Here is a 17,280-nt window from a genome sequence, read left to right on the forward strand (position 1 = left end):
GGAACACAACACTGTACTGGTGGAGATGCCGCTGCACCACAGCAGAGCGTTAAAAGATTTTTCAAACAGGTGGTTATTAAAAAAGGTACTAAAATATCCAAGACCAGTGGGAGTTTATACAAATATCCGTTTTTAGTAGAACTTAGTGCGTGAACAGTTGACAGAGGTAAATGGTTCCGGTGGTGCCTGTTGGTTGTATCAGACACATTCACACAGACATCCGTGATGTGAGGATGCTTTTCTCTGTCCACTACTTTCTGCTCATGTTGGGAAGTGCAGGTGGCGATTTGGAGAACACGGGAGCTTTTGAATACATCAAACAAAACCAAATATTAGAAACTTTAAGGACTACGTCCATTGGTTATTTAGCTCTCCGGTGAATATGCTACTTAACGGAGAATATAATGACCTAAAAACACATTTTACCACAAGCATAAAAACAGACTAATAACATTTTAGAGAAACTGCTCACCCCGCGTAGACAACTGAATTGCAAGCATGTCACGGCCTTGACTCGTGCTCTGCTGAGCAGCGCTGGGTGACGAATCTCTGAAACATGCTGCGTTTACTCGGACTTCGGGGGAAGCCGTAATGCTCACATTCAGATTGAGCGAGATGGCGCCTTCGCATCTCGTTGGCATGGCGTTGAGACCCGGGAGAGGACTCGCAGTAGTCGCTCCTGGAACGTTTGGACTGGGGGTGACTGCTCCAGCCGAGCTCTCTGTGGCGTTTCCTCAGAAGAGAGCGGTGGGGTGACAAGGCCAGGGCAGCCAGAGCTGAAGAAGAGTGGCCCCTGCTGGCTTCAGAGCTTCGGAGACAAAATCGGCAGGGAAGGCCTCTGAAGAAAGAGGATTTGTTCTGGCAGACGAGCCTGTGGTAAAGTTTCACGAAGTCTTCGTCAAGCTTCTTTGGGCAGTCGGAGAGATAGGTTGATTGCAACGAGGAGTAATGGGATAGGCTGCGACGAAGCCTCAGATGACCTCCTGCTGCTTTGGCTGACTGAGGGGAAGGCAGCTGCGATTGGATGGAACGATGGGAATCTGGATCATAAAGCACCCTCAGTGGCACCGACGGCTTTCGTGGAGAGGAGTAGAGAGAAATGGATTCCGGTCTGGGCCCTGTCGGCTCCCTGGAATACATTTCCTCCGATTGTGCTTTAGGGCTTCGGTAACAAGAACGAGGCGACCTACCGAGGCTGCCGATCATTCTTGCTTTTGAGGGGCTCCGCCTGAGTGGGGAGCAATAGATGGTTGGTCTCTCTGCAGCAGCAGCGGTTTGCAGCGCGAACACGGAGCACCGATCAGTCTGCGGTGGATGTGCACCAGGAGAAAGGCTTTCACGCCTGAAAGCCAGGTCCAAGGATTTCTTCGCAGCGGGATACGATGGCCGAGGAGGGCTGACTCTGCAGGACTGATCCAGCTGGGACACGTCGAAGGTCTCATTCAGCGAGATGCATTTAGGTTGAAATGTCTCAGCGCACTCAGACTGATCCATCACGAGGATAGTCCGGCTTCCATTGCTTCTCGACAAGCCTCGCACCCTGACGGGCGACTGCTGCTTTGGCTGCCGTTCTCGCGGACTGCTTAAGAAGTCTTCGTCAGGCCTCCTTTGGCAGTCAGAGCGATCGGTTGATTGCAATGACGAGTCCAGGGATAGGTGGCGACGAAGCCGAGTTTGACCTCCTGCTGCTTTGGCTGACTGAGGGGAAGACAGCCGTGATTGGAAGGAGCCTCTCGCCCTACTAGGCGATGGCTGCTGCTTTGACTGCCATTCTTGGGGATTGCTCAGCATCCGCAATGGAGACCGATGAACAGCGTCCGTTGCCATGACGTGGATTTCCACAGGGCTGTTTTTCATCTCCTTAAGATGCGTCTTGCTGTTAATCTTTTTGGGATTGCAGTCTCTCTTTGCGACAGCGAAGGAGTCGTCGATATAACTTCTATTTGGGTGCTGTCGCAATCTGCGGTACCTCCTCATCACCGAGTCGGCGGCCTCGGTGACGTGCTGCCGACGCCAGGCCCTCCCGATTCGACTGATCGTGCAGGGGTAAACCTCCAGCAAGGAATTGCCATGACTCCTAAGAGACATTTCCAGTTCCTCGTCGTGGTCTTCAGGTTGGAATTCTGTGATAGAAAAGCTTTTACGACTGTCATCCATTGAGCTCATGGCCAGCTGATCGCTTATGTCGCTTTTAGCCACACCTACAGGGCACAAATGGGAGAAGAGACACATTCTGGTCATATCTTAATGATGCATTTAAAAGGTTTGCTTATTGCTGACTCGGTCTTACTATCATCCTCCACAGAACATTGCATTGAGGAAACGGGAGAAAGACCCGTCTCGGAAGTTCCACCATCCAGATGCGTGAAGTCCAACTGTTGAAAATTCACCAGAATTACTTACCAATTGTGATTTACTGATTTACACTACATTTTTACACAGTACGCCTACCTGAGATTCTTTTGTGCTATCCCGGGCTGTGGAGAAACAAAAATTTTTGCAAATACGCATCTTTAAAATCTCTAAAATGTACGTTTCTCATCAGGTTGAAGGTTACTAACCTCTCAGTGAGTCGTCTGCCAAATCCGCCGGGCTCTGAGGGTTATATACACAATACATTTTATATGCAGCACATTTCATTCAAGTTCATTCTGAGTTAATGCAGGACTGCCACTGTGTTCTGCGTTACACGTGGTAACAGAGCATTATTATCATGATATTGCTATTATTGTATTATAGTGATACAAACCTGTGATTCCAAGTTGCTCAGGGCCATTTCTGACTGCTCCATGTAATGTTGAATTACTTCATCATGCAAAGAGTCAAGTCAGAAGAGACAGCACAATCAGTTCAAACCACATGGCAATCACTAATCTGTTAAATTGAGTGAATGGAAATGTAAATAATATTAATAATAAGTTTAAATGCATGACTTTGTCACACAAATTTCGATTCAGCAAAAAAGATGTACAATTATAATGTTTAGCAAAAACTGTAAACACATTTTTTGCATATACCAAAACCAAAACGCAATGACCCTTTACGTATATTTAACTCATTAAATTAATAAAACATGTTGTTGATTCTGTCGATTACTAATTACCCGTCTATTTCCCTTGCACACTGTAACATGCATGTTACTGTACAGTCGTCTGCTAGCTATTGCTAAACACGCACAGACCCTTAAATTAGCCAGAACAACGTCGTCTACTTCAAACTCACGTCGGGGATTTGTACTGTTGAGGTCCACCTCTCCGCCACCGTCTGGATATTGAAGCCTTGAATACTGTTGAGGAAACACACGAGTAGGAAACTGGATTTTATATGTCAGCGAACATTAGCTACTTCATGCTAAAGGCTACGTGAACAACACCACGACGACCACACGATGAACAAACCTTCTCTATGATTCTGTCCAATGACCTTTTGTAATTAAGGCTGTTTAAATGCAACCTATCATCTAAGTACATATCCATGTTGCATAAAATACGTTTTTCCTCGATGCCGATCAAAAATAAAAGTAGCAGCAGAACAAAAACAAAATGCGCTTAAATTCAAACTCTCATCGCCTCAATTCCGAGAGCGATGATTGGACAGTGAGCCGGTGCGCAGTGGTGCTTTTGGGTGTTATAGGAAATTTGTGTTTCCCCACATTGTGAAATTAAATATGTTCAAAAGATAACACTATTTGATTTGTTTTTTGAATAAAAAAAAATAATATCAGTAATATACTGGACAGAACGCCAGCACGTGTAACAACACGAATCTGATAGTATTTGACGAAGAGATAAATAAACCCAACATATTTTCCTGTTCTGTTTTAAATCAAATTAGTCAATACCAATTGCTAAATAAACATTATGACGAACGCTATTCTTTCGCCTTCTTTATTGTTGTTACAATGGCTGTAATTCGTGATGCTCTGTAAAACGACTGAACGAAGAGACGTGAACTAAACTTTACTGGGACGTCGTTTCTTAAAGACGTCATCATCGCGCGCCAACGCGAGCTTGTCTACCTCTCTCCCTTATGTTGTCCTTCTGGGCGTAAGCGAGTCACCTTTCCTCGTTTGAATGAAACAGCCGAAACAAAAAGTGAATTGTTGGTTATTGTAAAGTAACTGCCCAGAAACAGCACCCCAAAAGAATGATGGTGTTTTAGTAGTTCATCGGTATGGCTGCTCGGACGCTGCAGGAGCTCGTAGCCGCCGCTGCCTCTGTGCACCCTGACAGAACCGCTGTTATCTATGACTGCGGGTCGATGTCGGGAAGCTCTGAGTCTCTGCCCTACCGAGATCTGGTGGAGCTGTCCGGCGAACTGGCTCACATTTTACGCCAGAGCTGCTGTCATGCTAACGGAGTGATTGGGCTCTATTGTTGCGATGACTTGTTTATCCCTGTCTGGATTCTGGGGTGAGTCGATTGTTGAATAAAAATCATCTGGCGAGTTTATATGTGACAGTGTGACCTAATGAGATTGAACTGTATGTCAAGTGATACTGTAATCTTAATATGAATGAGATGATCCTGTGGTCGGTGCTAGAATCCTGCAGTCGGCTGCTGCGTATGTTCCACTGGACCCAGAGACCCCAGGACTCCTCTCTGCCGGAGTCATGAACCGCTGCGGCCTGAAGTACTGCGCAGTGAAGACAGACATGCTGCAGGTTGAATAGTTCATATGTTGTCAAAAACAAACAATCAATAAGTAATAAACGTGCAAAAGCTGCATTTGGTATTATCTTTGACTGAAATTGCGTTGCACAAAAACACAATTATCCTCAAAATGTCAAAATCGATGATCATATCATCAGATTTTTATTTCCCTCTCCTGTTAAGAGATTCCAGACGTCTGTCATCAAACACGCGTCTGTGGAGGTTTGCGTCATGTTGCCCAAGTTCAAACTGACCCTGGTGCAAATCACGCTGCCTGCAGTCGCCGAGCACAAAGTAGAATCAGGGGAAGCTGGAGCAGAGAAAGCGGCTGGCGCTGCTCCCTTTGGTGCATCTAAGGAAGCTGGACACAAAGACTTGGCATATGTGCTTCACACATCTGGAACAACTGGTCTTCCAAAGATTGTGAAAGTTCCACACCAGTGTATACTCCCTAATATACTTCACCTAAGGTGAGTTTATCATTTTGTCTGAATATATATATATATATATACAGAGTTACATAAAAACCTGTCACCTCTTTACTCAGATCTTTGTTTCAGATGAGAGCAGATGACGTGGTTTTTCTCGCCTCACCCTTAACATTTGACCCCTCTGTGGTGGATATGTTCCTGGCCTTGTCATCCGGCGCTCAGCTCCTCATTATCCCTGCTGTGATCAAGAAAAAACCCCGTCAACTCGCTCACGTCCTTTTCAAGGCTCACAAGACAACTGTCCTGCAGGCAAGTGTCTGGAGCCTCTTCTGATGGAGACCGTTTTTTTTATTTCTGTAATGCGGTATTTTCCTGTTTCCGCAGGTGACGCCAACGCTTCTCGTTAACTTTGGGCGACACATCCTAAAAGGGGAAGTGCTGTCATCCGGCTCCCCGCTGCGAGTGTTGGCTCTGGGAGGAGAAGCCTGCCCCTCACCCTCTTTGCTGCGGAGCTGGAGGCACAAGGACAACAAAACCTGCATTTATAATATCTATGGTATTACTGAAGTGTCCTGCTGGGCCTGCGTTTACCAAGTACCAGAGTTTGTCCTGCAGGCGAGCGACTCGTGAGTATTCCTTGTTCAGAATGATTGAACCTGCGTGTTTAATGAGCTGCGGACATTACGACTGTTCATCTGCATGCCTTTCAGCACGGTGACCGTCGTGCCTCTTGGGGCTCCTCTGATGGACACGGTGGTGGAAGTGAGAGAGGAGCATGGCCGCGTCATCACAGAGGGGGAAGGACAGCTGTTCATCGGTGAGTCGTATGTTCTTGACTCCTTGTTTATGCAAATCTTTTTTCAGTGAACAAAAGCTAGCCCGAATCCCATTGATCGTTTTTGTAGGCGGAGAGAACAGGGTGTGTCTGCTGGACGACGAGGACGCCATTATTCCCCGGACAATGAGAGCGACTGGAGACTGGGTGAATGTTACAGACGGGCAGCTGTGCTACCTGGGACGGAAAGACCGGCTGATTAAACGCCACGGAAAACGGGTGAACTTGGACAGCTTGCAGCAAGTAAAATGATTTCATTTATGTATACCGTACTGTATTTAGAAGTTATTGTTTTTAGTGTAGCACATCATCCTCCTTTTAACTCTGTGTAATTTACACATAGGCTAAGATTGTATTTACACATTCAGCAACACAAAATCACACGAGCAATCGTTATATCCATCAGAGACAGGAGACACGTAGTCGGTCATGTCTGTCCGTTTCTGGCCGGCTTTTGTCGCTCATTTAACGTGTCTCAGGAGAAGCTGAAGCATTAATGTCGCGTCTTCACCCCTCCAGCTCATATCGAGTCTACCTACGGTGGAGGCTTGTGCCGTGGGTCTCTACGGAGGTTTCCGACTGCTCGCCTTTGTTGTGGCGTCTGCATGTGATGGCCAGAGAGCAGCGTCTATGCAGAAGCACGTGGAACAAACGACACCGGCTGAGCATCAGGAAAGCATCCCCTCTGCTGTGGGCGGAGCGGATGGAGGCCTGAGCAAACTCATCCTGAGCCAGCTGTCGCTGCGGCTTCCGTCTCACAGTGTTCCTGACACGCTGCTTTTGGTGCAGGACGTATGCCTGACCCCTCACGGTGAGCAGCGCGCAACGCAGTCACGTCTGGAGAGGGATGCATTCATTTATCAGAAGTTTCATTTGTTCTTCTGTTTGATTCATCAAAGGCAAAGTAGACATGGAGGCACTTATGAAAATATACCAACGTCAGAGACGCTGTTTACTGTCTGATTCGTCACGGGGAGACGTCGCCAAACTAAAGCAAGTGCTCCAGTCCTTGTGGCAGGTATCCCACTACCCGCTACCCGCCACATTTAAAGACGTCCTGGATTAAAATGTCTAAATGTGTCCATACTGAACTACCAACAGGACACTTTAGGTCTTCCTGAAGATGCGATTGTTGCCCCCGACTCCAACTTCCTGTTGAGAGGAGGAGATTCTCTGAAGGCGCTGCTCCTCTGTGAAGACATTGCTACCGCCGTGGGAGTGACCTCACCAGAGCTTTTGGAGGTCATACTTAATGGAACCTTCTCTGACATATTGCACCACGTTGCGAGAGCGACACTCAAGAACTGCCTGCCGTCACCTCCGGAGGTAAAGAAGCGCCCTGCTGATGCTTCGCCTCCAGTGGCGGCGAAGAGAGTGTCCCCAGCAGGAGAGGAGACGCGGGCTTTCAAAGTTATAAGACGAGCAGGACAGATCTCAGAAATGCAAATTAAAAATCAAGCGACAATCTCAAACCTTCATACCAAAACACCAAGAGAAGAAAATTCCAGCGACAACGGTGGAGGTGATCTGTTCCTCAAACCGAGCTGGACCTCAGACACAGGCAGATGTGTGGACGCTTCCCCGGTGCTTCTGGTACAGGACCAAACGGATCAGAGGCCGCACGGCAGCAAAACTACAGTGTTCATCGGCTCCCACTCCCACAGGATCCAGGCTTTAGACCTGACTACCGGGCGCCTCCTGTGGGAGCGAGTTCTCGGCGACAGAATAGAGGCCTCGGCTGCAGTGTCTCACTGTGGGAGGCTCGTCGTCGTAGGTCAGTATCGGCTCTTTGAACGCTGCGTGAAATGATTCTGGTAGTTGCTGGCCCTTCGGATTTATTTTTAGATTTCCTCAGGTTGCTACGATGGGTGGGTGCACTTCTTGCATGCCGCCTCTGGAAAGACATGGTGGACGTTTGAGACGGGAGACGCTGTGAAGAGCTGTCCTGCTGTGGATCCTCTCACGGGGCTGGTGATGGTTGGCTCACACGACGGCCATGTTTACGCCCTGAACCCACAGGTGAGTGTGTTTTTACTACAATCAGATATTTTAAGCAATCTACAATGATTCAGATGCGTACAGATTCTTCATTATTTCATTTTGAGTCATGCAAAGAGAATCGGTTTCTGCTGTTGTTGTTTTTTACTGATTGAGATTATCATTCCAAACAAATAAAGAACAAATTCTAAGTTGTTTTCATTTGACACAAACTACTAACCAAGTAACTTTTAAAATGCAGACTGGTGTGTTTTCGAATCCTTTGAAGAAGTTGCATGTGAACTGTGCTTCCAGGTTCAGCAGCGCGTGTGGAAGCGTCACTGTGGAGGCGGAGCTGTGTTCTCCTCCCCATACCTCCGAACCTCACTCAGACAGCTGTATGTGGCTTCGCTGGGGGGGCGCCTTCTCTGTCTCAACACCGTGAGTTAAGAAAATGTCTCGGAATTCATGACATGCTTTGCTGATCTGCTCAAAGAGGATTGTCGTGGTGCGCTCTGCTGCCTCACAAGCGTTGTTCCTGTCCCAGGACAGTGGAGACATCCTCTGGTCGTACTCTAGAGACGTCCCATTCTTCTCGTCCCCCAACGTCACCTCTGCTCACGTGGTGATCGGCTCGGTGGACGGAAACATCTGCTGCTTCACCAACACAGGGAAACTGGTGAGTAGCAGGGCATATGCTGGGGGGGGGGGGGGGGGGGGGGGCATTTCTCTACTGGGTACTGGCGCAGTATGTTACAAGTGCATGAGCTCAGTTTTAACTGATGGGGTCCTCATGTTAGTCGAGATAGAAAAAGCCCAGGTTCAGTGTTTTCTCTTGTTGGTAGAATTGATTTTAAAATCAGGCTGTAGACTTCATTATGATCTAGATAACACTTGCACCTACCTGAATGAATGAAAGTGAAGTATATATATACGGTATTTGCATGATTTGGCATCTGACCCAGCGCTACTTCTGAGCTGTATTCAGTTACAGATGATGCTAACTCAACATTTGCTGCTGCTCTCCTGTGGCATTTCTGTGAACGTTACAGGAGTTGTAATAATAAGCTGTACCCGCTGGTTCCACCGGTAACTGCAGTCTGGATCAAATTCTTCAAACTGAACAAAAGAAACATGCAGTGGCTTGTCTTTCTCTGCAGGTTTGGCAGTTTTTAACAAAAGGAGCCATCTTCTCCTCGCCGTGCATCAGCCCAGACCAGCAGAGGGTTCTGTGTGGATCGCACGACGGCTGCCTTTACTGTGTGAACTGTGCCGATGGTTCTTTAGTTTGGACTTTCCAGACCACAGGAAAGGTGTACTCGAGTCCGTGTGTGTTTGACGGCTCTGCTGCAGGCTTGAGGAGCGGGATGCTGGTTGCCTTGGCCTCCACAGATGGGACAGTGTGGATCCTGGATGGAAACGATGGGCAAATGCTGTCCTCGTACACTCTCCCCGGGGAGCTGTTTTCATCCCCCGTGGTATGGGGACAGTCTCTTGTAGTCGGGTGCCGCAATGACTCTGTATATTGTTTAAAGCTGACTATCAAAGGAGAAACGTAGAAGGATAAACATTTAGCGTTGCATCTTGTGTCACAGTGGAGCTTTGGGGAAATAAACACGAATGAGTGTTGAGAGAATAATGAGTCTTTTCATTCTTACATCAGTATTTAATTTACATTATTCAGAACATCGTGAATTTTCTCACAAATGTCTCTAATTGGGACAAAAAAAAGGTGCAAATAATACCAAACATTTTCTTGTTACATATAACACTGCGTACACTACAATATTGTGCACGAGCAACATTAGAAGCAAAATGAGCGACATTAACTGGAGTAATGCCTTCGACTTTTCATACAAGCTCGTACTTGCATACACACAGGTCGTTAAGTTAGTAGTAGAAAGTAGGAATACTGGAAGGTTCACTTCTCATACATTATTATTACGTAAGCGCACATCACATTTACAAGGAAGTGATGGCGTCAACCTACAAGCACAAGCGTATTACGGGAGGACAGCTACAAAATAGTATGTTACAGCAAGCGGGTGTGTGTTTGTCTCCGTCCAGAGTGCACAGCTGTGAGGACGACACGCCCGTTAACACCTGTGGTCTTTAATGTTGCATTTAGGTGCGCCTGAAGTGTCTTTAGGACACTTCTGTCAGCCATCACAGTCGTCACGGACACAGTGAGAACAGCTACGTTCACAGAAAGTGTGTTAAAACAAAGTATTTTGTTCTTTTGTATGTGGCGAGCAGAGAGGGGATGTGTTGTCGTTCCAACAGAGACAGCTTAAGCTGCAGAGAAGATGCCTGTAAAACGTTCATGAACAGATTCAGCAGGTGCACTTATTGTCACTGGTAGCCCTTAAAACACGATACAGACAGGTAGCTTTAGTTGATTCAACACTGAGTGTCCGATCATTGCCTCTCACATTACAAAGGAAATGTTTCACTTCTTTATTGTGTTGAGAAAATGATTTCTTTACAACCGTGGTGACACAGTGGGCTACAAAATAAAATAAAAAGCTGGTTTTGGCCAGTCATGTTTGTGATTGGCTACTGAGATCTCTCCCACACTGTCATGTCTTTATTCTTTATGTATGTGTTTTTGGAGCTATAGAATTGTGTGTTCGTATTCACTACGCATGCGTGCAACGATCATGTACATATATGCAAGTTTATTGGAATATTTGAATGTGAAGCGCACTTGAATGTGATAGTAGTACCAGCCAGTGTGTCGGGGTTAAGAGGCGATGGAGGGCTTTGGTGGTGAGTTTCGGGAGGTGACTCTTGAAGTGCATCTGAGTCTGTGGGCAAGCTGGGTGTTATTTGATGATCTGAGGACAGTCACTCCAAGCTTTGGCCTTCCGCTTGGCCAAGGCCAGCCAGGCCGGCTCTGTGGACACTTGTCCAGAGTCACTGGAGGGGAAGCGCTTTGACGTGTCCTTGACAGCAGGTGGAGATGGTGTCGAGTCTGCGATCTCAACTGAAACGGCAAATGGGCCACAAATGAGTTTCAAATGGAGTCGTTGCAGCTTCATTTCCAAGTATTATTATTTTCATCAAGATTTCTAGATTGGTTCTAGAGCTAGACGCTGTTCTGCCCCACAAACAGTCCCAAAGTGTTTAAATTATATAATTAAAATAAATAAGCAATAAAATGTGGAAAATCTTTACGTATCTCAAACCAGATAATATTTGGTACTTTTGGTTTTAAAAAAATCTTCTTAATAATTAAACAATTATCAAAACAGCCAATAATAAAAAATGTATCTGAATCGATTGAATATTTAGCAGCTTAGCAATGTTAAATTTATTCTATGTTAATACAAATTGTTTCAATATGAACATATTTCTATTATTTAATTCACATATGTGGCTCTTCAACTTTTGATCCTTATCTTCAGTAATGCATGGCTTTATCATCGTTAGACCTAAATCGTCAGTGCGCAGCTCCGTACCGGTGACAGAGCTGGGTAAGGTGTTGGCTTTTTTCAGGTGTTCTCTGCGTTCCAAGCGCCCCAGGAGGCTTTCCGGCCGCTTCGGCTCATCTGGTGTTTTAGGTTTGGAGGAAAGACTGCTGCCTCCACTTCCTTTGCTGTCTGTAGGGCTGGCCAGTTTAACCTGCAGAGGAGAAAGGCAATAGTATGAGGAAAAAGAATCCAGCAAAGTTATTCAAATCTCAAAATAAATCTGAATAAAGAAGCAATTTGTTTGCACATACACTGTCTCTGGCTTGTTTTTCAGCCAGTTTGGTCTCTCTTTGGTTACGGCGCTCCTCTCGGTTCTGCTGCTGCTCCCTGAAGCCCTTCTGCTTCTGCAGAGCCAGCGTGATCCATAAAGGTCCAGCCTCCTTCTCCTGGACCCTGGAGCTGTCCAGTGAGTGTCTGCTCTGCAGTGAAGGTTTCTCTGCAGGGGAATGCATGCATGTCGGCTTATTGGCAGGGCTGTTTTTAATTAATATTACCTAAATAAATTGCCAATAATTCCTTAATGTGTGAAAGAACCACACATGGGTTGCGGCTGGCTCACTCATGTATGTCCTGTGGTGACATTCCCTTGAGCATTTTAGGGTGAATGCCCGAAATGAGACTGACCTTTCCTGATGAGCTCGGTCTTTCTGTCAACCTTTTCTCTCCACGGGATGTTAATGGAGGGGAAGAAGGACCTCCTCTCTTTGGGCTCCTCCTCTACTTGGCTTTGGCTGTCGCGTTGCAAACGAGCCACTGCCGATGACTCCTCGCTCCTGTTCGTCCGCTGCTGGCCGGACAACTCTGCGGAGCCTGTCCTGGGAGTCGGAGCGTCACTAGGAGGCCCAGGGGCCACCTTAGGTCGCGGTGATGGAGGAGGCGTGAGGACCGATCCAACTGGTTTGTTTTGTCTCTGGTAGAGCAGCTGCTTTGAAGGCGTTTTCTCGCCTTCGCCGTGCGGAATGGAGCTGGTAGATTTGACCTGTTTAGACCGAGGAACAGCAGGGGAAGCGGATGCGTGTAAGTATTTGCCGACTGCACCTTCTTTCTGCGGTGATGCAGGTGTTGATTTGTCTGAAAATACAGAAGACGTGTCAGAGTCTGGCTCAATGGGCGTGAGCGGTGAAGGAACGCCATCAAAACTGTCCCCGGCGCTGTAGCGTTTCTTTCTTTTCTCAGTGGACTGTTCACTGTGAAAGCGGAGGGAGTAGTTGGTCCGTCTCAGCTTTATCCCAAAAGGCGAGAGCTTGTTTTCTCCACCTCGGCCTTCATCCTCTCCCTCGCCTCTACCTCCAGGTAGCTCCATCTCACTTTGAGCCCTGCTCCTTAACTCTGGGCACTCGGGTCTGTCTCCGTGACTGGGAACCAGGAAAGACGGGAGGTCTTTGGCAAACATGCATTCCTCTGATCCTCTTTCTACGATGCGGACCGTTTTGCTTGCCCTGCTTGGAGGCTTGCTGGTTGAGGCCGGGGAAGCTGCAGCGGGGCAATCCGAAGAAGAAGCTTCCCCTTCTGCGTCCTTACCGTCCGCACCGAACACCTCAGAGTTCCTGTTTGAATCTCCAAACTTCTTTTTCGCAGGCGTGATCGAGAACTTGGCGCTGGCAGACATGGTCTTTCTGAGGTGCGTGTGGGAGAACGCAGGCGGGTCCTCAATGCCGGGCTGAGGCTCGTTCTTGCCTGCCTCTGTGCACTCATCATATTTACCCTCCTCAACGCCTTTGAATATTTTTGACCTGATGCTGGCCCACTCTGCCAGGATGGCTGCACCAGACTGGTCTGAAGAGACTGAACTCTCATTCAGGGACTTGGTCTTGCCAGACTTGCGGTCGGGTGAAGCTTTGCTCTTGCTCGACGGTGTTCCCTGGGCCTTTCTGTCCTCCCCTAAGCCCAGCAGAGACTTGCAGGCGGTGTCTTTGATCTGGTCTAAGTTGACAGCTGTCCCACAGAGCTGGGCACCGTTCACTAAATTGGCAGTGTGGGGTACATATGGAGATGCTGGCAGATTGGGGGAGTCTAGTCCTTCAGAAGAGGAAGCCATAGGGCTCTCCTTGTGTTCGACTACAGCGCCGCTCTGGTGGCTGGAGGCTGGCGTAACAGGCGTCAGGTTAACTTTCTGAAACAAGATCTGCTTGTCTCCAGAGGAAACCTTGAAAGAAAAAGGCCTCTGCCTCTCCTCCATCTCCCTCCAGCGCAGCTCCTCAGCCCTCCTCTTCCTCTCTTGTGGGTCTGAGCAGTCATCAGCCTCCTCTAATGACAGCCTCCTCTGCTCCTCTTCCTCCTGTCTCATTCTCTTCTCTGCTTCCAATTGTTTCTTTTCTTCAATCTCCTTGAAGCGTAGCTCCTCTGCTTCCTCCCTTCTCTTCCTTTCCTCTTCTTCCTCTCTTAGCTTCCTCTGCTTTGCAGCTTCAAGCTCCTCCTTCTTTCTTGCCTCCTCTTCCTCTCGCTTTTTTCTGTCCTGCTCTTTCCTCCTTTGGTCTTCAAGTCGTTTCCTTTCCTCCTCCAGCTGTCGCTGCACTGTCTCCTCTTGTATCCTCCTCACTTCCTCCTCTCGCTGTTTGTTTTGTTCCTCCTTCCGTTGCCTCATTTCTTCTTCCTCTCTGATTATTTTCTCCTCTTCTTCCCTCTTCCTCTCATCAGCCTCCATTCTTAGCCTTTGCTCTTCTTCTTGCTGCTGTTTAGAACTCCTCTCCTCCTCAAGTTCACGCAGCCTCAACTCCTCTGTTGCTCTTCTCTTGTCCTCTTCCTCCTGCTTGAGCCTCTTTTCTTCCAATTCCCAGTTCCTCCTTGTCTTCTGTGTTTCTTCCTGATGGAGTCTCTCTTTCTTGAAGCTTTCCAGGGATTCTTCATTAGATGCTCTGCACTGGTCATCTGCAGAGAAACCTGCAGCCTCAAGGTCCTCTTGCACCACACCAGGAATAGATACCCCTTGGAGGTCCTGAGAATGTGACACAATAATAAACGTTTATGTTCTTAATCACATTAATAGTGTGAAAAATGTGCTAAATAATCTGACAAAGTATTAAGACTCATTTTTGAGGAAACTCGAAGCCTCACCTGTGTAAACCGCCGGTGCTTGCGTGAAATCCTCTGATTTTTTGGTTTGACAGACAGCTTATGCTTGGCAGCAGTGTTGTCTAAACGGGGGACAGACTGTGGAACAGCATCCAGGTTGATGGACTCGATTGTTCCTGCAGATGGAAGAACTGGTTTGGACCTTGGAGACTTCACTGGGGTGGTGTGTTGTTCCTGGACCTGCTGTTATCACAGAGCATGACAGCATGTAACATTGATTTAGCTGTAGCTCATCCTGACACTTCTTCGTCAAAATCGGGTGGCCTACAATACCCATAATGCAAGTGGAATTCTACCGCTGACAAGTTAGTCAGTCGTGATTGTGACTGTTTTTTTTAAAATTATGAATCAGCATACTTATCTTGCCCAAAACAAAGATCTCTTCCCCAACCTTAGGTTTTGATCTCTAAATTTAACCAAACTGTAGTACAATTACATCTTATCTTACTCAGGTTTTATTATTATTTTTCCAGTCTTGTCATTTTCAGATCCAAAGTGACTCACAACATCACTTGAGGCGATTTATCTGCCAACTCAAAACAAACTAAAGGCATTGTAAAAATTTGAAATCAGTAAACAGACATTGACGTGAAAAATCAAGGCAGCTCCTCTTTATAAACTGAACCAGCCTGTCGTCAGAATAAGACAGCAAGTTGTTACCTTTGGCTCTGTGTTTGCTGACTCAGCTTCTACCTGGGCCAAAACCTTCAGCGGACTACGGGGAACCTCTTCCTCATCTGAACTTCCCTCATCTCCTTCACTCTTCCTCAGAGACGGAGGCCTTTGGCCAAACTTTATACCTTGTGCTATCTGCTTCTGTTGGAACACAAAAAGGTTACATATCATACAGGAAGGCATGCAGAAGATAGCTTGTCAGCAACAGAATGCACATCACAAAGCCCACCTGCAGATTCCTAACTTTATCTGAGACATTTTCCTGTGACATACTGTGACCTAGACCGGGATCAATCACCGACTCCTCCGGGAAAAAGATGCTGTCGTGCGAGAGAGCTCGAGATCCGATGGGATTCAAATCCCTGCGGAAGAATGGGAATACTTTTAATGCTAAAGTCTTTTCACCCAGACAAATAAATTACCTATTTTATTGCAGCAGTTCCGGAATGCCAGTAAAGCTTTATCTGAACAGTACCTCCCCCTTTTCTCTACAGATTTTGTCATAACAATTTATGAGTGCAATAAATGCATTTTTCTATTACAGAAAAAGAAAAACTTGTTAGGAAGCCAAGACGTTGGATTCATTCTGTGTTTTCCCCTCCAGATAATAATAAAATTAATTACTTTTCTATTAGCAATAAGGTCAGAGGTTGCAGCTTCTGTCAAGAGTAATAAAATGTCATGAGAATGATATCGGTTTCATTATCACAGAAATATGTGTAAAAATGAAACCATTAACCTCAGATTATGATTGGCCGCTTCATCGTCAGATACAACTCCATTGCACACTTCCCCCGTAGAGGAGCCCGTCTTCAGCACTGCTCCGTCCAAGGCCCTCTTTGCCTCCCTCTTCTTCTTTTTCCCAAAGAGACGTCTGAAGGGCTGGAATTTGCCCTGTCGCCTTCTCTCTGTTGGAAAAAGCAAATTGATGACATCCAAAGCTGCATAAAGTCATTTTGTCACACAATGCGTCTCACAATGACGTTAGGAAGCGGGAAGGTGCCTGTGGGTGTGTTTTATGGAGGTTAAATCTGATTGAATGAAGACAGAATTAGTCAAAAAAAAGAAAATGGAACGAGAAGAGAAATATGGCTCTTTGCTTCAAAATTACTTGGAAAGTAAACAACATGCATTAAGAGGGACTCGAGCACTTTCAGCTTGAGAAAAATACAGAACAAAGACAAATCCATGATTGGTCCTGAGACGGAACCTCATCCTGACTGGCCGCATGGCTTCTAGAGTAAAAGTCAAACAACTGTCCAAGATTTAAACTTACGTTGCATTGACAAATATCACAGCTATTATGGAACAATAAAAGATCACATTGCAATCAAAAAATAAAGCACTTGTGATAAACCCTGCTGTTTCTGGTACGATCAGCCAAGAATCAAAGTTATAACTTTGGACTTTAGGTGGACATCTTTGTTTCCGTGTCATCTTTCTTTCCGGGAAGTTATAAGATGCATGCCATGAATTAAACTTTCCCCCGTGTGTAAGGGGAGCATCATTGCTCGCTCTTTTTCGTATCCCAAAGATGAGCCTGGATGGCACGATGTCATTTGAGAATTAAACAGATTGATATACTGCATTGTAATGACAAACATCTCAACCTGCGTGTTTTGTTGTTGTCTGTGCATCTATGTGTGTGTGGAGACGTGTGGAGGGCCACTGGGTGAACGGCGTGGGTGATGTTACAGGCAGGCAGCGCTACTCTACACCCCTGTGCAGACAGGCGTCTGTGGGTATCCCTTTCAGAGCTATAAGTAGCAACTGGTGTGGGATTTCATTTGAGATGCTGCTGACTAAACCAGAGGCATCATGGGAAATCTTCATCAGTTCATGCATTCTCTTTACTGAATGTTGTTAAAAGAAAATGTGATGTGACATAAAGCTAAATGTGACTCTGTCACAGCAAATTTATGATGAGCATACTGCATATTTATACAAATAAATGTTTTCTACTGTATGAGGTTTTATTTTGGTTTATTTGCATTTTCAGTTTTACTTGATACATTGATAAACCATTTCATTGTTCCTTTATTGACATTGTACACATTTCTCTCTATCCATTTACCTTCATTTTATGTAACCTTTGAGACATGGTTGATGATGATCCCTCTGATTAGAATTTGGAAAGTCTTAAAACAGCTTGAAGCAATCAGATA

General features: G+C 46.3%; 2 protein-coding genes across 2 annotated transcripts; one reads left to right on the forward strand and one right to left on the reverse strand.

Annotated features, from left to right (window-relative positions):
• Positions 1 to 4,040: 4,040 nt before the first annotated feature.
• aasdh (aminoadipate-semialdehyde dehydrogenase) lies at positions 4,041 to 9,523 on the forward strand. Its single transcript, XM_068743492.1, has 14 exons — positions 4,041 to 4,412; positions 4,543 to 4,663; positions 4,836 to 5,122; positions 5,200 to 5,392; positions 5,468 to 5,709; positions 5,794 to 5,900; positions 5,989 to 6,161; positions 6,438 to 6,729; positions 6,818 to 6,936; positions 7,020 to 7,692; positions 7,774 to 7,937; positions 8,211 to 8,336; positions 8,443 to 8,574; positions 9,056 to 9,523. Exons 1-14 carry the CDS (start codon positions 4,174 to 4,176, stop codon positions 9,452 to 9,454), a joined length of 3,267 nt encoding a protein of 1,088 aa, XP_068599593.1. The 5' UTR covers positions 4,041 to 4,173; the 3' UTR covers positions 9,455 to 9,523.
• A 1,197-nt stretch (positions 9,524 to 10,720) lies between these two features.
• cracd (capping protein inhibiting regulator of actin dynamics) lies at positions 10,721 to 15,401 on the reverse strand. The gene is made up of 7 exons (XM_068743801.1): positions 15,345 to 15,401; positions 15,101 to 15,256; positions 14,423 to 14,623; positions 11,993 to 14,303; positions 11,620 to 11,804; positions 11,357 to 11,519; positions 10,721 to 10,881 (listed from the first exon to the last, which is right to left on the reverse strand). Exons 1-7 carry the CDS (start codon positions 15,384 to 15,386, stop codon positions 10,721 to 10,723), a joined length of 3,219 nt encoding a protein of 1,072 aa, XP_068599902.1. The 5' UTR covers positions 15,387 to 15,401.
• Between the last annotated feature and the right edge of the window lie 1,879 nt (positions 15,402 to 17,280).

This window comes from Brachionichthys hirsutus, chromosome 9 (genome assembly GCF_040956055.1).
Source record: "Brachionichthys hirsutus isolate HB-005 chromosome 9, CSIRO-AGI_Bhir_v1, whole genome shotgun sequence".
Classification (NCBI taxonomy): domain Eukaryota; kingdom Metazoa; phylum Chordata; class Actinopteri; order Lophiiformes; family Brachionichthyidae; genus Brachionichthys; species Brachionichthys hirsutus.